This window comes from Cyprinus carpio, chromosome B3 (assembly GCF_018340385.1).
Source record: "Cyprinus carpio isolate SPL01 chromosome B3, ASM1834038v1, whole genome shotgun sequence".
NCBI classification, from domain to species: Eukaryota; Metazoa; Chordata; class Actinopteri; order Cypriniformes; family Cyprinidae; genus Cyprinus; species Cyprinus carpio.
Window position 1 is genome coordinate 40016534 of NC_056599.1, and position 25100 is coordinate 40041633.

The window sequence follows — 25100 nt, forward strand, 5'->3', positions numbered from 1 at the left end:
CATAGCGCCACCTGCTTGTAACAAGAAGTGACATGGTTAACACTGTAATGGACTCCTAGGAACATTTTAAAAAGCATCAACAAGTGTTAAATAGGCTGGCAAAATTCTAGATGCATGCTAAAACATGCTAGCAACACTTAGCTAAGTGTTAAAGCATGCTATTAATGCAGTGAAGCAGAACATTACTGTAACTCGTGCATACAATGTCCAATCTGCCTCAAGCTTCATCAGTTTGATTAGAGTCCTGGCCTGAAGATATCTACATACTCATATTTGGTTATAGTTATAGCACCCCTACTGGCAACAGGAAGTGACATGTTTTACACTTATGCACTATTAGCAACACAGTAAAATATGCCATTGTGTGCTAATCATGCTAGAAATATTCTCAAACATGCTAGCAACACTTACTAAGTGCTAAAGGATGCTATTAACACTATGAAACAGGAAGTTGTTGTAACTCATACATACAATGCCCAATCTGCCCCAAACTTCACATGTTTTATAAGAGTCCTGGCCTGAACACATCTAAAGGCCAATATTCAATTTTAATTATAGCGCCACCTGCTGGCAACAGGAAATGACTTATTTTAAACTAACTTAAACATGAAATGTCTGATCTGCCCTAAACTTCACATGTTTGATAAGATTCCTGGTATCAACAGATCTTAAGGCCAATATTTCAGTTATAATCATACCGCCACCTGCTGGCGACAGGAAATTACTTTTACACTAACTTAAACACACAATGTCTGATCTGCCCGAAACTTTGCATGTTTGGTAAGAGTCCTGGCCTGAAGACATTTACATGCCGATATTCAGTTATAATCATAGCGCCACCTGTTGGCAGCAGGAAATATGGCCCAACGTTCGCTGTTCTCCTATGGCCACCGGGTGGTGGTGAGCCCGGGTGCGAGGGCCCTTTCATCGCTGCTTGCAGCTTTAATTTGGAATTGGGTTTGTACAATATGAATGTTGTACACAGAATGAAATAATGTATCCCCTAGGGAAATGTACCTAAATCTATGAGTTTCAAATAACTTTAACTTGTCTCACTTAGGATGTACTTGGTGCAGGGGTTTTCAAACTGTGGGTCGCGACCCACTTGTGGGTCGCAGAATGGAGCAAAGTGGGTCCCACTAGGCTGCAGCTAAATTGGCGTTTAAATGACACACACACTCATACAGTTCAGTCTAGGGCTGCACGATATAGCCTACCAACATTAATTACAAACTGAGATATCCTTAGGGTGATTTTCAAATTGCAATTAAATCCGCGATTTAAAACATGCGTTGCGTGTTTTGAAGCACGGGTGCGCACGAGTTGTAATTACAGTGAGGGTCTCAGAGCAACGTCATTATTAAAAGGTTCAATCGGTCCGCATTAGAGAAAAAACTCGCTCACTTCAATGCGCTGTATTCTGCATGAGATTGCATACACCAGAAAATTCTAATGTTACGGAAATGGTTTCAGGTAGGCTATGTTCATTCATTTCTATCGTCTGTTTGAACTGCACTCGTTCGTTTTCGTTCGGGAAACGGTCTGTAAAAAGCATTTCACATGTATGGGGTGAGCAGGGCATAAACGCAGGGTTAATTGTAACACTACAAGATTTAAACATTTCCACATAAAATTTCGCAATATTTCCTTGACATATCATCTCTATAGAGAAAAAAATGTGCCAAAGTTCAAAACTCTTTTGAAGATATTTCTGACCATTTATTTAACCATTGCAAAAGTAAATTTCTGACTGAAGTAAATTTGTCATCTAATTTTTTAGTGTTTATTTAAAATGAGTCGCATCTGTTTATTATTTTTACCCATTTCACAATTATTTTAATCTCCAAACTGTTTTAGATAGTTCTGCTTTACTTCTTATGCTTTCCTAAAGAAGTGTTGGATTGTGCACTGCTCTCCCTTACACACACACACACACACACACGGAAGGACCATGCATGCATTTTCTGCGCTGAACCCCACAATGAGTTTAACAACACACAGTACAGATTACAGTTCACTGGAGTGAGCCCGTTTCACGTTTTTATGGACGTTTCATATTTTAACATCTGTAAACAAAGAAATTTAAACTTAAATATTTATACACTAAAATAAAATGGTTATTTTTATTAAATACTTAATTTCTGTCATATCAAACTTTTAATTAAGATCAGGTTTAAAGTAATGTCAATTGTTTTTTTGTTTTTTTATCTCAAATATTTTGGTGGGTGGTGAAATAGATTATACTTGTCTAGGTGGGTCGTGGAATGGAAAAGTTTGGGAACCCCTGACTTAGTGCACACTCCCTAACTCATAAAAAGTAAATTCTCAGTGAATTATTAAATTCAGTAACTCACTTAATACCCAGTGCACTGATATAACCAAATTATAAGTCTCACAGTGAATTTTTCCCAAACAGAAGGTATAAAGTAACACTTCACTGTCGTGAGAACTGTAACAGTAAAATGGTAATATGATATACAGAACAGCAATACAATAAACAGAATATAAACAAATGTGGGCCCACTCACACACATAAACATCCTCGCACGCCACCCTGATGCAGACCGGTGTCGCTGCTTGTGTGCGTGGGGCATTTTAAACTACAAATTGGCCTCTTTATTCTTCAGTAAGCAAAGTAAAACCAGTAGAATGTACCTGCGTTCTTTAAGCAGTCACAATACTCTCCCGTGCTCATCAACACAGTCCTCCACCGTCCGTCCCACGAGGCCGGAGGAACACCCAACACTCCCGGTGGCTGGGTGCAGTATCTGGTAGCATCTCATAACATCCCTTGATGTCAGTGGAACTTTGAGTGCTTCCGGTGACTTGAAAGGTCTATCTTATTCCTCAGTTACGTCCCAAGACCAGTAATGAGCATTGCGTGAAGTTCAATAGTGCAGTATAGTCTGGCAGGCCTCAATGTCTTCAACCCATGAACAGTTTCAATAAACAAATAGTTAACACACAGTCTGTGTCAACTGTGATACTTAAACACACAAACGATACTATAAATCGTATAACACATTTTGCATTTATAAAAGTTAGATTTTTATCGGAACCCAACCCTTCAGGCAACCCTTCCCGCTGCTCTTCTTCTCTAGATGGATCTATTAATTGACCAATAAAATCAGCCTCACCTATGAGAGGGCAGGTCTTAAACAAATATTCACCCAGTCAACTAAAATAAATCAAACATGACAGCGAAAACCATTTTTTCTTGCAAGTGCACATCAACCAAACATTAGTGTTTCGCGAAAAAACTCCTAAAAGAAAACACATCTAAACAAAACAATAAACAAATTTGAATGTAAAAAACAAAAAACTATATTGCTTATATAATTATTACAATTAATGGTAAAATTAATGTTTGGAAGTGTAAACTGAAATTTCCTACTTTAGTGTGTAAACTTTCACACTACAGCAAAAGATGGAAATAACTGACTTAAAACCATTTTTAGCTACTGAAAATACTAGTGGCCTAATCATTTTGGCCACCACCGTAAGTCAAGACTGAAAATTTTTTACCTGTGCATTCTCTCACTAAAGATGCATCAAATAATTCAGTGCAATGCTCATTACTTCATGCAGTTCACCATTTTATTTATAACCATTTAGTTACATTGTGGAATTTTGCAGCAAGACAGAAATTTAATATTTTAATTCCAAGTTAATTCCGTAGATAAAAATAGAAATATACAAATAAAAGACATGGCTATGAAGGTGCCATAATCAGATATGGCACACATTCAGCTGTGGTGTGAGCGTAGTCTTAATTTCAAACAGATACCTATTTTCTTATGCGCTCTTAAAATGCAGGGCTATTTAAAGCTTTCTCCACAAAGCACAAAAATACTGTCTAACTTTCATGACTTCTTAGGTGTATCTATCAGGTGTAATGTCAAATGTATTACATTGATCAAAGTTAACAGGCCTTTCTCCAGAGTGAATATGCTGGGGATTTTTTAAATTGCTTCTTTTGGTAAACCTCGTCACAGTCGCACTTTATTTCCAGAATGATCTTGAAAGGCCTCTCTCCAGTGTGAACTCCTCTGTGAGTCTTCAGGTTTCCTCTGACTGAGAAACACTTGATGGCATAATGGTTCTCCCCTGAGTGAAATCTCGTGTGGGTTTCTTCATGATTCCACACATATTTCATGTGAATCTTAAGATTATTTGTGAGAAGCTCTTCCCACAGGCTTCTCTCAAGTGTGTTGTTTTTTAATGTGAGCATTTAGGCTACGTTTATTCCTGAAACTCTTTTCACACTGAGCACATTTACAGCATTTCTCTGCCGAATGAGTCTTCATGTGGTAATTAAGTCTCATCTTACGTATGAAACCCTTTCCACACTGATCACATTTGAAGGGTTTCTTTCCAGTGTGCCTGAGCTTGTGACACTTAAGACTAAATTCTGTTGTGAGGGTCTTTCCACAACGATCACATGTGAACAGCTTCGGTCCAGTGTGAACTCTCATGTGGTAATAGCGGGAGCATGCATGTGTGAAACTCTTCCCACAATACTTGCAAGAGTAAGGCTTCTCTTGAGTGTGAACTCTCATGTGGACTTTAAGGTTTTGTTTTGCAGGGAAACTCTTTCCACACTGTTCACATGTATAAGGCTTCTCTCCAGTGTGAATGCTCATGTGGGAACGAAGGGTGCTTTTCTGTGTATAACTCTTTCCACACTGCTGACAGGTGAAAGGCTTCTCTCCCGAGTGAGTTATCATGTGACTTTGAAGGTGTGATTTTTGAGTGAAACTGTTTCCACACTGTTGGCAGGTGAAAGGCTTCTCTCCCGAGTGAGTTCTCATGTGATATTTAAGGGATACTTTTTGAGTGAAACTGTTTCCACACTGTTGGCAGGTGAAAGGCTTCTCTCCCGTGTGAGTTCTCATGTGACTTTTGAGGGATCCTTGTTGAGTGAAGTTTTTTCCACACTGTTGGCAGGTGAATGGTCTCTCTCCAGTGTGAACTCTCATGTGCGTTTGAAGATTTTGTTTTTCTCTGAAACTCCTTCCACAGTGATGGCAGGTGAAACGGTTGTTAGATTTGGTTTTCTGAGTTCTTTTTTGTATAGAAGCTGTTTTAGTCTGTGTAGTTTTTTCATCAGTTATTAAATCATGGAGTTTCTCATACTGATCTGTCTGTTCCATTGCATTCAGATCTTGGCCTAAAGCAAAAAACAGATAAATACAAGTTAAACACAGTTTAAAGCCACGAAGCAAAAAATGTGAAAAGCAACATGAAAGCATTTAAGACCGGGTCACACCAAGCCGCCTTCAAAGAACTAGCAGCGACAAAAGCTGACTGTGTTGTCTCCTTGCGTCGCCAGTGTGCGTTCTGCGTGAGAGGAATTAGCTGTCTATATCAGCAGTTATCAATAATATATATTCATCATTCAAAAGGAGAAAGCGAAACAAAGATATACAAGATTGTAGCATCTGCTTAGGATCATCAGCCAGGTTTCCATCCAAAGTTGTGAATTTAACTTGTGCGTATAATTGGAATATTGCATAGAACATTTGCAAACAAGCACAGTTTCCATCCAACAAGTCAAAGAAAACAAAATCGTCACTTTCTGATGAACTGGCACTATAAATCAATAAGAAAAGTAGGGGATGCTGCTGAATACAATAGTTTTCATATATAATAAAGCAAGCTTACAACAAAACACAATGAATGTGGTCATTGTAAGACAGTCGTGTAAGAAAATTCTCGGAGGCAATTATACAGAAATACTTTGATGAACAGATTGGTTCGGGCATTTACAAATGACCATAACAATATTTCATATGCTCTACTGCCTATTGTTACCTTATCTTGTTAGGGTTACACCTGTTTTAGATCGTTACTCACCCTTTATATTCCCCTCTTGTTTTCTGTCCTGTGCCAGATCGAATATATCTGCTCTGCTGAGTTAACCTGGCTCTTGTCTCTGTTGTTTTTTGATCTTGTTTCCTGCAGCTGTCTAGACTAGTCTTGTTTGGGTTCCTTTGCAATTATTTTACACCTCTTTGATATTAGGGGTTTTTCTTTTTATTTAGTTCAGTTCTATCTAGTTCCTTGTTTTTGAGCCTCTGCCTTTTTGTTTAGTTGTTTTCAGCCCCATGATGTCAGACAGCTCGTGGCTGCTTGCTCGTTTGCGCCCAGAACAAGACTTCTAACAAGCCTCCTATTGGTCTGCTGCGGCCTTTGCCTATCCCCACCCACCCTTGGTCCTATATTGCCCTGGACTTTGTTACTGGCCTCCCCTCCTCCAGTGGCGATACCGTGATTTTGACAGTTGTGGACCGCTTTTCAAAGGCAGCACACTTTATTCCCCTACCTAAATTGCCCTCTGCCAAGGAAACTGGTGGTAGTCGATCACATCTTCAGGATTCATGGTCTTCCCAAAGACTTGGTCTCTGACAGGGGGGCCCAGTTTGTTTCCCATTTTTGGAAGGACTTCTGTTATCTGATCAGTGCTTCTGTGAGTCTGGCGTCCGGATTTCATCCGCAGACCAATGGGCAGTCCAAGCGAGCTAACCAGGATTTGGAGCGGATGCTCCACTGTCTGGTATCACACAATCCCACTTCCCCAGCCAGCAGCTCACCTGGGGAGGGTATGCCCATAATACACTTCCTGTGGCAGCCACTGGTATGTCCCCTTTTCAAAGTTCTATTGGTTATCAGCCTCCTCTGTTTGCTTCACAGGAACCTGATGCCATGGTCCCCTCTGCCAAGTCCTTTGTCCAGAGGTGCAGACGCACATGGCAAAGAGCCAGGAAGGCACTAATTTAGGCGGGGAGACTTGCCAAGGTGGCAGCTGATCGTCGTTGGACTCCTGCACCCAAGTGTGGCTGTGGGCAGAGGGTATGGCTTTCCACTAAGGACCTGCTCCTTAAGGTGCCAACACGCAAGCTGGCACCCAGGTTCTTAGGGCCATGCCGTATTACTAAAGTCTTAAGTCCAGTAGCGGTGCGGCTAAGGCTCCCATCTTTCTTTGCTTATGTCCACCCTGTCTTCACGTGTCTCGTATCAAGTCCCCCACCCCGTCTCATTGACGGTTCCCCAGTGTTTTTCTGTTAGGAGGCCGTTGGATGCCAGAAGGAGTAATAGGGGATACCAGTACCTTGTGGACTGGGAAGGGTATATAGATCCTGAGGAGAGGTGCTGGGTGCCGTCTCGGAATATCTTGGACCATTCCTTGATTATTTCCACTGCCGACAGGCCTCCTCTGTTCCTAGAGCACCTGGGGTCACTCCTGGAGGTGGGGGTACTGTCAAGGCGCCGACATGATCTAGGTTTGTTTGTCGTGTTCTGGTCTGTCTGGAGCAAATGGCAATCAGTTGGTTTGTTTGCCATGTGCTCTATTGCCTAGTGTTACCCTGCCCCTGTGGTTACTTTATTATCTCGTTAGGGTTACACCTGTTTTTAGATCGTTACTCACCCTTTATATTCCCCCTCTTGTTTTCTGTCCTGTGCCAGATCGAATCTCTGCTCTGCTGAGTTAAACGGACTCTTGTCTCTGTTGTTTGATCTTTTTTTCTGCAGGTGTCTAGCCTAGTCTTGTTTGGTTTTCCTTTTGCATTTATTTTATACCTTTTGATATTACGGGTTTTCTTTTGATTTAGTTCCGTTCTATGTAGTTCCTTGTTTTTGAGCTCCTGCCTTTTTGTTTAGTTTTTTCCCCTACTTTTTATTTTTTTTGCAAATTAAGGCAGTTTTATTTAAAATTCAGCATTTCCACCACTCGTTTCTGATGCAATAATTCAAAATGCTCATAAAAGCAGGGTGATGACAGCTATTGATGATTGTTTGAACTTCATGTCTAAGAGACCATTTTAGCCTTTTTACAGTACCCTCCATAAGTATTGGAACAGTAAAGAGGACAAAATTGTTCTGTTTTGCTGTGGAGTCAAGAGATCTGTACATATGATTAAAAGATGATATGGAAACAAAACTACAGAATGTCACATTTTATTATTGGGTGTTTAAACAGCTAAGAAGATCAGCACTTTTAGAGTTTCAGCTCCCTATCTGATGTAAGCATAAGTATTGGAACAGTTGCCTCACAGGTCTTTTAAGTGTTCAGCTGTGTACTGTTGCATTAATTCTTCAGATATAAAAAGCAGGGAATGTGTCTTATCAGTTATATCCATTGCTTCTGCATTCCAAGTCTTGCATTCGATGATGACAGCACACAAACCAGGCGTGAAGACGAGGGAAGCAGACTCTGAAAGAAAAGCAAGCATTTGGATGCTAAAAGAAAAGAGGAAGTCAATTCAAGAAAGGCAAGATTCTTCAAAAAATGTGAGCCAGTAGAGTATTTTTGGAACGGAGTTGATGGACCGATGAACAAAGATTACCATTTATCTAAGTGACTGGAAAGCAAAAGTGTGGAGAAAAAAAGGGAACTGTCTCTAGAAACAGGACCTCTTCATTTTAAATGATGGCTTAAATGTATGATGGCAGTAGCAGAATGAATTTGGAAGGGTACAAATCATCGTGGCTACCAATATTCAAGAAAATGCCACAAAACTCATTAGAAAGCACTTATATTGGATCAGGACAATAACCCAAAACCAGCACTTCATTCAAGGACTTTGTCAGGCAAATTAAAGTCTGCTAGATTGCCCAAATCATCTCCAGATTTAAATCCGATTGAACATTAATTTCACCAGCTGAAGAGGAGACTAAAAGACAGAAACTCCCCAAAACAAGCAACAGTTGGAATTGGCTGCATTAGTGTTGGAGAAATTTGAAGCATAAGACACCAAGAGACATAGCGTCTGATTGTCTATTGGCTGCAGTGACTCACTGTTCTGATTGCATGCATACGGGATCTGCAACTAATATTAGCTTTTAAATCTTTAACAATCTGCCTTTAATTCAACTGTTCCCATACTATGTGCTCACAATCGAGTAGTGGGATGAATTCGAAAAGTGCTGTCCATTTTATTTGGTAAAACTGTCTGTGTCGAAAGACCTACTAATAAATGTGACATTCTTAAGTCTTGTCACATATTCATCTTTAATCATATTTGCAACATGTCTTGACTCCACAGCAGAGCAAGCAATTTTGTTCTGTACTGTTCCCATGCTTATGCAGGGCACTTGTAGATTTGCATGTAAATTTACAGCCCTGGCCCCACTGGCTACATTTATATGGTTTCTAAGTTTCAAATGGGTTTTTTTATTTTCCTCCCACTATCCAGAAGATACTAACTAGGTCACGACTTTGGTTATTTGTTCACACTCCAACATCAGGCTCTAGATGCCTTGATGGCTCCACACAAACAATACACAATGCACACACACACACAAAGACATTTTTGCTTTGAGACATAGTTTAGGTGTTTATAAAACTGTATATGCATTGTTGTATGTATGTTCCCTAAGTATATTAGCCTATTTACAACTCTGGTATGGGTATTAGTTAACCTCTAAATGCTTTGTATCTAGGTGAATGAATGTACCTGCTACTTTAATATCTTCTAACCTTTGTGGATATCAAAACAATGCATCGTACTCTGTTTGTTTTACTAGACTTCGGGTAAAAACTGCACAACTTTTAATCCATTGCGTTCATGAACCTCAAGTTTAGTTTATTGTAAATGCTCTATTGAGTGGGTTGTTCGTGCATGCTTAATAAGCACCCTCCAGCTAGTCCAAACAGTGCAGCAGCTAGAGTTCTTACTAGAACCAGAAAGTATGGCCATATCGGGCCCTGTTTTCTGTCAAGGGCGCGAGCTGGTGGTGGCACTGAGCTCCCTATCAAACATCGTATAGATGTTAAAATTCGTGATTATTACTTATAAAGCCCTGAATAGTTTTTTAAGCACCTCAGTATGTTGATGCAAGCTCTTATTGCATTATAGTCCTTCACTCTGCGACAATCTCAAACCTCTGGCCATTTGATAATACCTAGAATATCAAAATCCATCTGCTGGCGGCAGATCTATTTCCTATTTAGAGCCAAAACTACGGAACAATCTAACCTACAGTGTTTCAGGAGGCAGACACTATTCTGGACATTGTAAATCTAGTATTAGAGCCCATCTTTTAACCTGACTTACATATAACATATTAATCACGCCGGTTACTATTACAAATCGCGTTAAAGGATTGTTAGGCTGTCATTAATTAGGTCAACCGGACCCAGGAACACTTCCCCAGTAACAAACATGCAATGTACTTCTTACCTTGTTTATATAGAATGGCATCTGTAATTTAGTGTCCGTTGCCTTTCTTATTCCATGGTCCCATAGCCCCCAAATACAGTCCTTATCCAGAATCATATGATGGATAATCCCATATAGTGACCTCTACAGCCCCTCGAATGTCATCTGAGACCATGAACAACTATAATGAGCCCCAAGACAGATTCCCCAGGGAAGACCTCGTCTCTAGACGGACCACCGGGAAAAGACCACTCGGAACCATATTGAGTCCTCTGCACAATCTCACTTTGTTGCAAACAGAATTAAACTGCTGGTCCTCGTCTGGCCAGAATAGACTGGCACACTATTTCCCTTTTTTAATAACTGTAAAGCCTGCTTTGACACAATCTGCATTGGAAACAAAACCCTAAAGCATGGTAGCACATAATGGTGAGCTATTCCCTCAATGAGTGTGTGTGACTGTTAGGGAGGTTAAAGGTTCCTACTGCCAACCACTCTTTTGCTCAAACCTTCTTTCTTGAGAATGACTTCTCCAGGACTCTTCAAACTCTCCTCTTGAGTCTTTGACCTTTCGGCAGTTTTACCATACAAAACTTTGTCGATTTGATCTCTCTTATCTCCCGAAGAACCAGACAAAGGCATCCAGTCTCACTTCTAACAAACTCCTCAAGCACCCTCTTCGTCTACTGCATCCATATGGCTTGTCACAGGCAACACAGCCAATGCAAGGTAACCGTTTCCAACTCTTTAGATGCTTGTCTAAGTTTGGGCCCCCGTTGATAAAGTGTGATTCTCATTATGTTGGTGGTAATGGATGTTAACCCTCAGGGGTCGCAGCCCCGCCACTATTTTTGTCTTGGTATAAGGTATCATTTGAAAGATGCCCAACATCACCTCATTAAAAAACGTTGAAAATTGAAGTTCATCTCGGATGGATTACGGTTCGTTTTTGGAAGACACACTAAGAGGAATAGAAGCCAGGATTCACTCTCTCTGAAGAAAAACATTTATAAGATGTTCTGGTTTTATCCAGCAGAGAAAGACCAGGTACATGAGATTTGTGGTTAGTAGTTATTGGCTGTGGTTACACACTTTACGTTGCTATGAGGGACAACTGCATTTAACATTTTGGCATCTTGCGGGGAGTGAAGAAGAATTTGGTCTCTGCCATTTTTTGAAATAAAGACTCTTTCTGTCCACACATTTTAACTAAACTACCGAAGATAGAGGTGCTGCTGGTTGTGTTACGCTCGGGAGACCGCTTTTAGAAAGTCTTGCATGTTGGTTGGTTGTGGTTGTCCATACCTGTATTTTTTGGGGGTAATTGCGGTTGTCGAATGTGGTTGGTAATCCCTATTTGGTGAAGTATGTGTGTACATATCACGATTAAGGAGGTAAAAGGTGAAATAAACAACGAAGTTATTGCAATGCGTATGTGGCACTTGTGACGTAAGTGACACTTTTAACCTAACACTAGAAAAGGGATTCATATAACAACCTGTGTTGGGCATCTTGCATGGCTGCTGTAAAATATCGAATACAATACAGTTGTTGAGTTTGTGTATAAAGCTCTGCATGATCCAGGCCTCCTAAATACTAAGAGATAATGCTGGTCCCTTACCAATCTCATTGGAGTGGAGATCACGATTTTTCTGTTGCGGCTCCAACACTTTGGAATGCTCTGCCATTATCTGTAAAATCCTCATCAAGCATGGACATTTTTAAAAAGGACTTAAAGACTTACTTGTTTTGGAAAATGTCAATAATGTCAGGACATGTCAAAACTTATTCAGGGTCTCAAAACCCCTTCAGACCCCATAGGGTTAAAGGGACAGTTTACCCAAAAATGAAAATTCTGTCATTAAATACTCACTCTCATGTCGTTCCAAACCCATAATACCTATATTCGGAACACAAATATTTTTTAAATCCCATTCTGAGAGCCCCTGACCCCTCCCATAGACAGCAGGGGCCCAAATATACGATAAAGGGCCAAAATTTAGCAAGAGATCATAAAAAAGTCCATGTGCCATCGGGGTTTCAAATGCAATTTTAAAAATTTTTATGATAAAAAAATAATAATAATAATAAAAATAATAATAACCCTTTTTTTTTGGGGGCGCCTTTAAAACACCCGGGTCCCCCTTAAAAGCAATATACAGGTCCTGCAAAAGAAAAAAACACCAAAAAGAAACCACAATACATATAAGTGTTTTAAAGGGCTAAAAACCCAAGTTAAAAAAAACCTGTATAAAAAAAAATTGCCTTAAGAAAACTTTTTTAAATTTCAAAAACACTCGCTTTTTGCAAACCTCGGGGGGAAAGAGTTCCATAGGGGGGGGGCAACAAAAACTAAAAGATCTGCCACCCAGGGTTTATAACCGGGGTCCAAACAAGGAAATTGAAGAAAAGATCTAAGTGCACTTAAAGGGTGAAAACCCCTGGAAAAGCTGAGAAAAGGTATTGTGGTGAAAATTTTATAAAGGGGCCTTTAAGTGATTAAAAGATTTTAAATTAAACCTAAAATTTTTACTGGAAGCCATGAAATTTGCGGGAGAAAGAATGTGACCCTAAAAAGGTTTTGGGAAAACCACAGCTCAGAATTCTGAACCATTAAAGCTTATGCGAAATTTGGGGGGAAATTTACCTGTGAGAAGAGCATTGCCGTAGCCCTTTTACTGAGGAAACTCCCGTGTGTTTGAGAACGGCAGTATTATTTTTTTAAAAAAGGACGAGACGATTTATTGTGCAAAGGGAAAAGTATGCCCCGGGTTTTAATTTATTAATTTGAGTTTTAAAAGAAAATTGTTGTTTATCCATGTTGACACCCAAATTTTAAACCTGACGGGAAGGCCAGTTTGGGCAGTATTGTCATGTGAAAAGGGGAAAAAAATTAAAATTTTTGACAAAATGTCAGTCCCAAACAACCAGAGCCCGGGTTTTTAATTGCCTTTTAAACCTTCAAGACGTTCGTTTTAAAAGCCAGTCTTTAATTTGGGGCAAAACACTTGAAAAAGATGGGGGAGGAAAAAAACCCGGGTTGGGTTGGGAGACAGGAAAAGTTGGGTTTCCGCAAAATAGTAAAAAATTAAAAACCAAAATTTTCCTTAAAATAAAAAACCAAAGGGAGCATACGGGGCCTCAAAAAAAAATTTAAAGCCTAGGTGAAAACTTTCCCTTTTTTTCCATAAGGTAATGATAAAAAAAAATTTTCATATATTTTGTTTCTTTGGGCACCCAACAAAAATTTTCAGGCCCTTTTATTTTTTTAAATACTGATGTTTTTTTGGCATCCCGCTCTAAAAACCCAAAAAATTCCCCTATCTAAAAAAATTAACCCTTTTCTGAAAAGGTTCTCAAAAAAACGCCTTTAATTTCCCTTTTTTTCCATCTTAATCAATTTAATTTAAACTCTAAACACCTGAAAAAGTTTCCCTTTTGGGGTTTTTTAAAAAAACCCCAGCCGGGTTCCCTTACTCAAAACCCCCAATCAGGGTTGGAAGACTGCCGACCTGACACCCTAAAGGCAGAGGGAAAGACAAGAAAAAATTTCTGAACAAATGGGCCTTTTTCCCAGATTGGGTTCAAGGCACCTCGGGGGGAAACCCGTGGGGGAAAGGGAAAAAGTGTGGCAAAAAATTTGCCCAACGAAAGGGGTGCCCGGGACCCTGAGGAAGATTGTGGAAAGGACGTTTTCCGCCCTTGGGGGGGACCTGCGGAACCCGTGGACTGATTTTTAATAAACCCCCCAAAGGGGCCACCGTGCCAGGCGTGTGCTTTTAAAAACCAAAAACAGGGGCCCAAAGCCCCCTGACCGGGGGCTACAGGAAGCAGCAGGGCTGTTGCTCATGGTCCAAAGTACTTTTTTTCGGATGAAAGAAAATTTTTTTGCATTCATTGGGAAATCAAGGTGCCAAAGCCCTTGAGGAAGCTGGGGAAAAGGGGCCAAATGCCTGAACCCCTTTGCCCGTACCCAAGTCGGTGATGGTCGGGGGTTTGCCATGCCCACTCTGGTTTTGGCCCAACTGTGTTTTTACCCAAGGGCGGGGTCCCCCGCTAGCTACAGAATTTTTTGGAGCACTTCTTTCTTCCATTGCTGAAAACTTTATGGGGAAAGTTTTTCTTTTTTTTCAGCACCCCTTTCCCCCTGTCACAGTCCCAAAACCACGGGAAAAAAGGGGTTTTACGACCAGGTTTTAAACGGTGCCCTTTGCCTGCCAACTCTCCTACCTAAACCCCCATAGAGAATTTTGGGGGATTTTTTAAAGAGAAAGTTGAAAGACGAAAGCCCCAACAAAGGGATGATTTAAAGGGGCCGCTACGAAGCTTTCCGGGGCCCCAACCCACCTCACATGCCCCCCGGCTGATTGCCCCCCACCCACGCCGCATTAAAGCATCATTTCTGCAAAAGGTTTCCCCCCCCCAAAGTATTGAGTGCAAAACTGAACAAAAATTATTTGAAGGTTTTTTTTTTTTGTTTTAAAAAAACATTTTTCCCTTTTATTTGGGCGGATGAAATTAAAGTTTTTTTTTTGAGATAGGAATTTTGGGTTTTTTTATGAGCTTTTAATGCCAAAAAACATCAGTATTTTAAAAAATAAAAAACCCGAAATATTTCATTTGGGGGGCAATGAATCCAAAAAAAATGAAATTTTAATTTTTTTCCCTTACATTTTTGGGAAAAAAATGAACTTGTTGAAAAATATGCTAAATTTTTTTGGGAAAACCTGAGAAAAATAATATATATATAATTATAAAATATATTTATATAAAATATTTTTATATATATATATAAGATATTTAAAAAATGAAAAGAAAACGGCCCAAAACAAAACCCCGGGGGAAAACCCCCTTTGGGGTGTAGATATTCTTGAACTAAAACCTTTAAATGAAACACTGACTGCGTCCGTGGTTGACCTAAACCAAGAAAAGAGCAGTGGCCCGTAAAACCCGTGGAAAAGAAACTGTTTAAGAATATTTTTTGGGGAAAACAATCAAAGGCAGCGCTCAATCAAAAGGACAAGTAAGTAAAAGCCAATCCTGCCAAAAGTAGAAACTTTGTTATTCTGACAAAACACCCCAGTGTGCGGGGGGGACCAAAAAACCCGATTTGGGAAATTTTACATAAAATTTTTATTGGGCAGATGTTTTGAATTTTGGGAAATTTCATTCCCCTTTTCCACTGCCTTAGACTAAAAAAATTTTTAAATTGGACGAAAATTTTTAAAATTTAAAAGGGAACAAAACCCGGGGTTTTTTAAGTAGGGATTAAAAATAGCAGTTTAAAAAATGGGATAAAACCGAACCCCAAATGAAGCATGAACAATTTTTGTAAACAACTGCAAAAGGGCTGGTAAACGCTTTTTAAATAAAGGGTTGGTAGAGGGTCTAAATGACAAGTCGAAGATTTAGATTTTTAAAAATTTAAACCCACTACCCCTGAAAAAGTTGGTAGTGTAAAAATTAGAGAAAATAAGTGGGGGGGTGTGTGAGTGATAGACTGAAGGATTTTTGGAAGAGTACCATTAAAAAAAAAAGTTCAGTTTTCAAAGGGGCCAATTTTTTCTAAAAAAAAGTTTCCCTCCATCATCGTAATATTTTTTCTATTTTATCAACGTAGAGAAAACCCGATTTACTTAGGAGATGCAAGTTCATCAGCAAAAGTAGGCAAACAAATTTTTTAAAATTCCAAAAAGTTAAAACGGGCGGGCCAGGTTTTCCTTTAAAAAATTTCCAGTTTGGCACAAAATGACACCAAAAGTTTACCCATCAAAGGGTACTTTTTTGTTTTGCAAAAAAAAAAAAAAACCTTTTTTTTCATTTTTCTTTTCCCCCTTTCCCCCCAAGTTCCATTTTGGAGAGTTCCTAATTAAAAAACTGCTTTCTGGGTCAACCCCACCGTAAAACGGATAAGCATTTTTTGGGTTTTTTAAGCTTTTTATCGAACAAAAATTATGCCCTTTTAAATTTTCTGGCTGACAATATCCAGCAGCTTTTACCCCCCCATTGAAAAGGGGTGGCCAACAGTCCCCAGGGCCCCAATAAAAAAACCTGATCAACTCTATGCGAAAGGGGATGTTTGCTATGCGTGGGCCCAAAAAGGGGGGTCCCACCAATACGGGTTTGGGTTTTTTGGGCCCCCCCCCGGGCACCCAATATAGTAAAAAGGCCCCTTTTTTTAAATGGCCCTTTTTTTTTGGCCAGCCTTTGGCACACCTTGCAATAATCCCGCTGTCTACTCACATCTTGATAAAGCCACACCTTGAGGTGGGTGGATTTTTTCGGCAAGGAAAAAGTGCTCCCTGACCCAATTTTAGACAAATTTTTTGAACAATATTTTAGAGAAATACCTTTTGTGTACATGAAAAAAAAAGCTTAATTTTTGAGTTTAGCTCATGAAAAAAGGGGGCCCAAAAAAAAAAGTGCTTTTCGTTTATAAATTTTTTTTCGTGTTTGTGATAAAATTTTTTCCCATTTTTTCCCCGGAACCCCTTTAATACAAACCCCGATCCAAAAAGTTGGGGGAAAAGTACTATTTTGAGTAAAAAAGGAATGGAATAAAATACCAAACCCCATGAAATTATTTTTTATTTTACAAGAATTTTAGATAACAATCAAAAGTTTAAAGTGAGACATTTTTAAAAGGCATGCCAAATATTGGGTCATTTTGGATTTTTTTGAAAATTGGGCAGGGCCAAAAAAATTGGGGCGGAAAAAATAAGAGGCCAAAAAATTAAATGTACATTAAAGGGAAAAGCTGAAAGGCCCCAATTTTCAACTTTTAAAGGGCAATTTACAACATGGGTTTTTGGGATAAAAAAAAGCCTCTCAGAGTGGCAGTGGGCCTCTCAGAAATTTAAGATGGGGCGAGAAACACCAATTCCCCCCAAAGCCCGCGGTGAAAAATTTTGGAGCAAATCCAAAAAAGGTTTTTTTCAGGAAAAATGGGAAAAAGTCTAAGTTTTTCATCAACACAGTCATAATACACCAAAAAATTCCAAAAAATCCCGGAACAAATTTTTGCGAAGGGGGCAAGGCCGGAAAAAACCCCCCTGGGGTGCCCGGATCTCGTGGGCCCCTTTGATTGGGTCTGCCTCACCTCCCGGGAAAGCTACTGTTAAAAGGGAAAAAAAAAACCTGGGCTCAGGGAAAACTTCCAGAAAAAATTCGGTGAAAACCCAAACCCCCGGCCAAATTTTGCCGTTTCCCGGCTAAAACTCTAAAAAGTCAAAAAAAAAAGCCATATCTAAACGGGTCCAGAAGCGCAGGCGTTTTTCTGGGGCCCAAAGGGTCCCTTTAAAATTTGGGCTGTTGGGAAATTGGAAAACTTTTCTGGGGGTAGAAAAATCAAAAATTTTAAGTTTCTTTTTGGAAAATGGGACGCCCTGACATTTCCCGGGCTAAAAAGGACAAGCACAACCCAAATTTGTTATCAGCGCTCAGTTCAGAAGCCGGCATCTCTGATGGTAATGGGTTGCTGAGGTTTTGTGTGTGTGGCTGTGCAGCTTACACATCTTGGAAGCACCATTCAATGCTGAATAGGTATCTCCAATGTTCTATCACAACCGATGCTCCATCCAGTACGGTCGTCTCTTTCACGGAAGACCTGCATTTTTCAACATGACAATGCCAGTACAACATACTCTGCATCAATACCACATCTGGCTGTGTAGAAAAGGATCCGGGTACTGAATGCCACCTGCACGTCCAGATCTTCACCACACACGAAAACATTTGGAGCGCATCATAAAGAGGAAGATGCGACAACACGAAGACCTAAGCACATCTCGTGAAACAATCTTTATGCCTACATCAAGACTGTAGATGTGCACTCCACTTCAAACTTCAGCGGCAGGAAAAAACAGTACACTGTGCTTGCAGCGCGTGATTTTCAATTGCACAAAAGGCGTCGGCACTTGCTGGTAGTCTGTAATCATTTCATATCAAATCGCAAAAGAAACCTACGTGCATGCACTGTCGTGGTCAGTTAAGGTCATTAAGTAACCACAAAAAGGAGATTAAAGCTGCCTTATAAACTGTGCATGCATGTAATATGTGTTCCTGTGGCTCAGAGGTAGAGCATTGCGTTAGCAGCGCAAAAGGTTGAGGGTTCAATTCCCAGGGGAACACACATACTGATATATATATATATAAAAAAATATAAAAACAAATTATAGCCTGAATGCACTGTAAGTTGCCTTGGATAAAAACGTCTGCTAAGTGCATAAATGTAAATGTAAAATATGTTACCAAATGAGTCACATTTAAGACATGTCTCTGAAAATGGTTTTCCAAACTGTCCTGGAGCAGCCCAGGACGGTCTCACACTCATCTAACACACCCGATTCAACTCGTAAGTTCAATAGAAGAGACTTTTCGTTTAAAGGGGCGGTCACACTAGACTTTGAACATGCGAAATTTTTTCGGACACCGCTGCGAATATGGGCGGGAGCAGGTTAACGGTCTCCCCTCAGTTATCACAACATGGATTAATGTGCTTGTACTGTGCCTTTTGCGACGGCGTCGAAAGTGTTTTATTATTTTTTACTCTCTGTCTCTCTCTCTATATAAATACATACACACTAAGCAATAAAAAATTATAAAATGTGTTCTCATTCAAATGTACCTGTTCCTGTTTCCATTGACACTGCGAACCATGCAGGTTTTTATTTTTATTTTTTAATTTTTTAAAGATTGCGCTACGGCTAAAATTAGCGCTTCCTTAATTTTTGAATTTCTGTACAGAGAGGTCACGCTGTCTCCTGTGACATAGAGGTCACGCAGTGACGTACGATATTCTAACTGGTCCCATGTCTTCACGTGATGCGAATTCGCAGGTCAGAGTTCACCAAACTTGAACTTTGGAACGCAGCGAAATGCGAAATTTTTCGCATGAGCTTGCGTTTCCGGTCTGATGCATTCGCATGCGTATGAATGGAAGTCAATGGAACGAAAAGTGCAGTGTGACCACCCCTTAAGACCTGAAGTGGGTCAGAAAAGGTAAAGAGAGTTGAGAGAAAATACAATGCGTGTCAGATCCACGTCACATTCAGCAGCGCCAGTCAAACAATCTAATAACCAGCTGCTGTGATGTCTGTTCATCAAGAATAAAATAAAAAAAGAGGAAATCAATAATTTTATAGCTTTAAGGATTCATCAGTATTTAGTTTAGAATTCAGCTTTTGATAACTTTATTCAAGTGATGTATATTTCTGCTGAGGGACACAGGTAGCCTAGCTAAATATGGCATTTATTATAATGTTACTACATTTCTTTGAGAGACGGGCCACGGATATAGTTCCTCCCAACGAATTCTTACTGACATTGTCGGAAGTCATTTTAACAATGAACTATTTCCAATATGCGGGCCATTATTATCTACAAAAGCGTGGGGTCAGTATGGGGGAGTTGTTTTGCACCGTCGTATGCATGCCTAGTAATGGGTTTTTGGGAAGCCAAATTTATTGGGAATCCTGTTAAACAACTTATTTCTTCCCAAAATCCCTTTTGTGGAAGAGATACATCGATGATCTTTTCTTCATCTGGACAGGGACCGTGTCGAATTGGAGATTTTCCATGGCCTATATTAAACGCTACCACATCCTTTCTGAGATTCACAGTAGAACACTCTACAGATAATATTAAAGCTTTTTTAGATTTTGACTATTTACAAAAAAAAAATTCCCAAGGAAGGGGTTTAGGGACATCGATCTATCGTAAACCTCTTAGCAGAAATACTATCCTCAGAGCAGATAGCCATCATCCTAAACAACTCATTAAAAATATTCCTATTGGCCAAATTTTAACGGCTTAAGAAGAAATTGTAGTAATGATGCAGAGTTTGAGCGAGGAGCAGTAGAAATGATAGAACGCTTTCGTAATAGGGGCTATCTGAAAACAAACATTTCCGCCAGCTTATGAACGAGCTAGATCGACGCAACGATCACATCTCTTGATTAAAACCAACACACGTTCTCTAGACAAAAGACTTTGCTTCTCCACAGAGTTCTCTCTATATTGGCGAAGAAATAAAGCATGCGATTAAGAAAACATTGGCACATCTTGCAGAGCGATGGTGGCAGCTCTTAAAGATATATGTGCAGAATCGCCGCGCATTACTTAAGCGTCGTCCGCTGCTCACTGAGAGATAGGTTGGTTCACACGACCATGAGCACTTCACTAAAATCTACGTGGTTGCCGGCTCCCTCCTGTGGGTTTCTATAGAGGTGGACATTGTACCCATTGCTCTAACTCAAATGATACTAAGCAATTTTTTTCCATCCTCAGTCAGGTAAAAAATACAAGATTAACTCCTTTATTAATTGTAATACCACCCACTTGATTTATATGTTGAAATGTCCATGTGGTTAGTGTATGTAGGTCAGACTAAACGCCCACCACCCTTAAAATACGCATTGCAGAACATAAAGCAGCAATTCGGAACCGTAATATGGACTATGCAATTGCGAGACATTATGTACAAGCTAATCACGGCTCTAATGCGTCCTTAAAATTTTGGGGGATTGAAAGAATTCTACTCTCCCAACGAGGTGGCGATATAGTCAAGTACCTACTACAAAGAGAGGCATTCTGGATTTTCACTCTCAAACACAGTGGAACCCTAATGGTCCTGAATGAGGAACTGGGGCCTCTCATGGTGCTTTTTATAATTCACACCTGGTGTACACCTGAGTGCCTAATTATGATTAATTAATTGATGTACCACACCCATCTAGGCTTGTGGCCAATGATTTGAACTTTCAATGCTATAAAATTTGTATGTTGCCATTTTCATTGTTTGACTCTGAAGAAGACGCATGAGCATCGAAACGTTAGTCGGTTTTTATTAATAAATTAAAAACGTTGTGTGCTCCGGTTCTGTTTCCTTGGTCCGAGTTAGACCTTGGGTTTCCTCCCTTATTTATTATAATGGGTTTATGTGAAGATTGTTTTAAGTTCACTTACATTAGAAGTTATTTTTAAAGTCTAATAAATGTTAAAATTTATAAATCTTTTAGATTCATTTGAGGAATAATGTGAGCCAAGTCAAATTCCTGAAGTGTCAAGGTGGTGTAACCTCCATTCAAGGAGCCATTTTGTTAATATTTTGGAAAAAGTTCATGTGACACAAATTATATCACAGAGAAGGACCTCTGGTGATACTAACTGCTGCATGGCAAGATTAGTAACTCTCTTTAAAATGTGAGATAATTTTACATTTCTAGGGTCTGGTCAGGTATTCTAAGGTATACAGTACATGTCAAATGGTATGATTCATAATTCATCATTATTATAAAAATGAGTATTAACTTTAAAAATTACAGTTGAAATATTCCCACCAAGGCTGTGTACTTACATAGGTGTCCATGATAATGCCTGTCATATTTTTTTATTTTAAACTGAAATGTCAAGTGATGTAACCGGTTACACCATTTGACTCCTATTACAAGCCTTTCTGTTGGGAGCCAATTTAGTCAAATATCACATTTACATTTACATTTACATTTAATCATTTAGCAGACGCTTTTATCCAAAGCGACTTACAAATGAGAACAGTAGAAACACTCAGATCAACGAGAAAAAGATGGGGGGGGAAAACAACAACGGTATACAAAGTGCTATGACAAGTCTCAGTTAGTCCTAGTACAGAACATGTAGCCAGGGTTTTTTTTTTTTTTTTTTTTTTTTTTTTTTTTTGTGGGCATATGATAGAAGAGAAAAAAGAAAAAAAAGGTAAGTTACTAATATTAGTTAGTTAAGTGCAAGGCGAAAAAGATGAGTCTTTAGATGTTTTTTGAAAATGAGTAAAGACTCAGCTGTTCGAATTGAGATCGGAAGGGTCATTCCACCAGCTGGGAGCAGTCCAGGAAAAAGTCCGTGAGAGTGATTTTGAACCTCTTTGGGATGGCAACACAAAGGCGTCGTCCACTTGCAGAGCGCAAACCTTCTGGAGGGTGCATAAGAGATTGAACTAGTGAGTTTAGGTAAGTTGGCGCCGTGCCAGTGGTCTTTTGTAGGCAAGCATCAGTACCTTGAATTTGATGCGAGCGGCTACTGGTAGCCAGTGTAACCTGATGAGGAGAGGAGTAACATGGGGCTGTTTTCGGCTCATTGAAGACAACCCTCGCTGCTGCATTCTGGATCAGTTGCAGAGGCTTGATAGTACATGCAGGAAGGCCCGCCAGGAGAGCATTGCAATAGTCCAGTCTGGAGCATCACTAGCTTATGATGCTGATTAAAGATGTAATATAAACTAACCTACTATATGGAACTATTTTATTGTTGTTGTTTTTACTTTATAAGTGTTGATTTTATCTAAAGTTTTATTATCAAAGCTCTGTAAGTCTAGGATAAAATAATTGTCACATCACATTAGTGTTTTTGAAATGTTTAGCTTTAATGCATATTTCTAATCCATTCATTTAAATTTTTAAAAGGATAGTTCACCCAAAAATGAAAATTATCACCTGATTAACTCCCCTTCAATCCATCCAAGGTGCATATGACTTAACACCGATTGTATATGTCTGAAAGAGTAATGTTAAAATGCCCTGGCTCTTCCAAGCTTTATAATGGCAGTGAATGGGTGATATTCAGTAGTCCAATAGAAGTCCAATAAACTGCATCCATCCATCCATCATAGAAAAAAGTGCTCCAGACAGCTCAGTGGGTTAATAATAAAAGGCTCTTGAAGTGAATCTATGCACTTTTGTAACCAAAATTTCCATATGTAAAACTTTATAAACCATAATCTTAAGTCTCTGCTAACTGTTGTACACACATTGATGAGAGAGTGCCGTTCAAGTGGATGAACACCACTCTCTAGTGAATGCAAGTATGGCAGATATTAAAAGCTAGTGATTATGGTTGCATAACGTTTTAAAACACGGATATTTTTTTTCATAAAAAATGCACATTTATTTGCTTCAGGAGCCTTTTATTAACCCCCGGATCCGTCTGGAGCACTGTTTTATGATGGATGGACGCAGTTTATTGGACTATTGAATATCAACCATTTACATTTAATGTAACTCCAACTGTATTTATTTTAAAGAAGAGTGTCATACACAAACTTGAAATGGCTTAAAGGTGGAGGGGGATCATGGGGTCATTTTCATTTTTGGGTGAACTATTCCTTTAAGCAATATATAGTATCATGTAATGTAACATAATATATAATTTGATAATGTAGCAGAAGGAAGTGGGTGACTACATTTGAACAAATTCAGTGATAAATAAAAATGTTGGGCAGAGATTACAATTTACATCTCTAAGATAAAATTCATTACATTTCTAATATTTTATAAATAATGTGATAGATCCTTTTTCCCCCAATAGGTGCCACAATACAATACGAAATTACATTACGGAAATTAAAATTACAATATGAAACATGAGTTCACCGTTCATGACTATGGTGATTTCTTGTCAGATATTGTTTCTTAACTGTAATTACAATACGAGACACGAGTTCACTGCTCATCACTATGATGATTTCTTGCTGCCAGATTTTTTTCCAGCATTGAAAAAAAAGCACTTCAGCTGAACTTGTTGTCAGTCATACTTGATTTTCAGTGTCAATTTCTTTAACAAACAGTGGCCTTTGGCTGTAAAAGCAACATGGTCAGGTGGTGTAACTGGTTTGTGTCAGTTGGCGTAACCAGTATTTTTCATAAAAATATAATTTTATAGATAAGTTTCCCGGGCACTTCCGGTTTACTTCCTGTTTCTGCCAAGAACTTCCGGCGCAGGCTGAGTAGTGGTGCAAAAATGGCGTTGGAATGGCAACATTCGACCAAAAAAGCTTGTTAAAAATGGTGTTTTGACCATTCCGCATCCAAGTAAGGTAACATCATGGGCGGGACAACATGTCGATATGGCCCAGCATAACAACATCCAGATCTTTTCTTATTTTATATGATTGAGATTCCATGGCGGTGGATGGGAATGCAATTAATAACCTGAAAAGCTCTAAAGTGTTTCAGTACCTCCATTCAGACAAAGTGGGCTGTGCACTTTTACACGATATGGGCAGTTTAATTTACCTAAAGGCCGATGTTCAACCAAGCCAGTCCATTAACAATTCAGCGCATAACGCCTGGGTTTTGGTTACCAAGACGGGAGATGTGGAGACTGCAGGCTGTACCTGTATCGCCGGACCCGGACGTTCCTGTAGCCATGCAGCCGCCGTGCTTTGGAAGGTACGTTAGTCCCATCTTATGCTTGTATTAAGATGTTTGTATGTAACGTTATCCGTGTGTTAATCTATAACAGAACACGACGAGTAATACAAATGTGTGTGTGTGTGTGTGTCTGTATGTGTGTGTGTGTGTGTGTGTGCGTATGCATGTGTGAGAGAGATTGTGTAGTGTGAGAGAGTGTGAACTACCCCTGCCGTTCCCGCACAAGGTTGCAATTCTTAAATGTGATCTAACAAAGGTAAAGGGAAAATATTAACCATAAAAACTGTTTATATTGCTTGTACTTGGGATGAAGTAAACATCTGTTGAGTTTTTTAACATAAATTGTTTGATTATGTTGAATTAAAAACCCAGAAATGCAGCGGGTATTTTCTTTTATTATTCTTTTCAAATTTTTCCCAGATTTTTTTTATATAAGTCTAAATAAACTCAGGCATAAAGGGGTTAAACATTGATGTTAATGGCTGCAGGCCCAGCTCATTAATTGTTTTGAAAAGTAACAAAAACGCTCTACCTTCATCATACCCTTGTTATTTTGATTTACAAAATGTTTTCTCTAAAAGAAGTCAATTGTGCTGTGATGCTCAAACCATTATTTAAAAAGGTGTGTGATTTTGTTTCTATCTGTCTGCAGGAAGAAAATGCTGTGAGGCAAGGGAAGACAGGGCTTGCCTGCACTGATGTGCAGAATTGCTGGAATGCCGGGACAAAAAGCAATACTGGAATAGGATCAATA

The 25100-nt window shown here is 39.3% G+C and overlaps 1 protein-coding gene across 1 annotated transcript in view; it reads right to left on the bottom strand.

The window, feature by feature from the left end:
* Positions 1-3445: 3445 nt before the first annotated feature.
* LOC122136623 (gastrula zinc finger protein XlCGF8.2DB-like) overlaps positions 3446-25100 on the bottom strand; it is a 210312-nt gene continuing 188657 nt past the window's right edge. Inside the window, exon 2 of the mRNA XM_042721006.1 lies at positions 3446-5170. Coding sequence (XP_042576940.1) covers positions 4203-5170 — 968 coding nt within the window. The 3' untranslated portion in view covers positions 3446-4202. The remainder of the gene's footprint in view (positions 5171-25100) is intronic.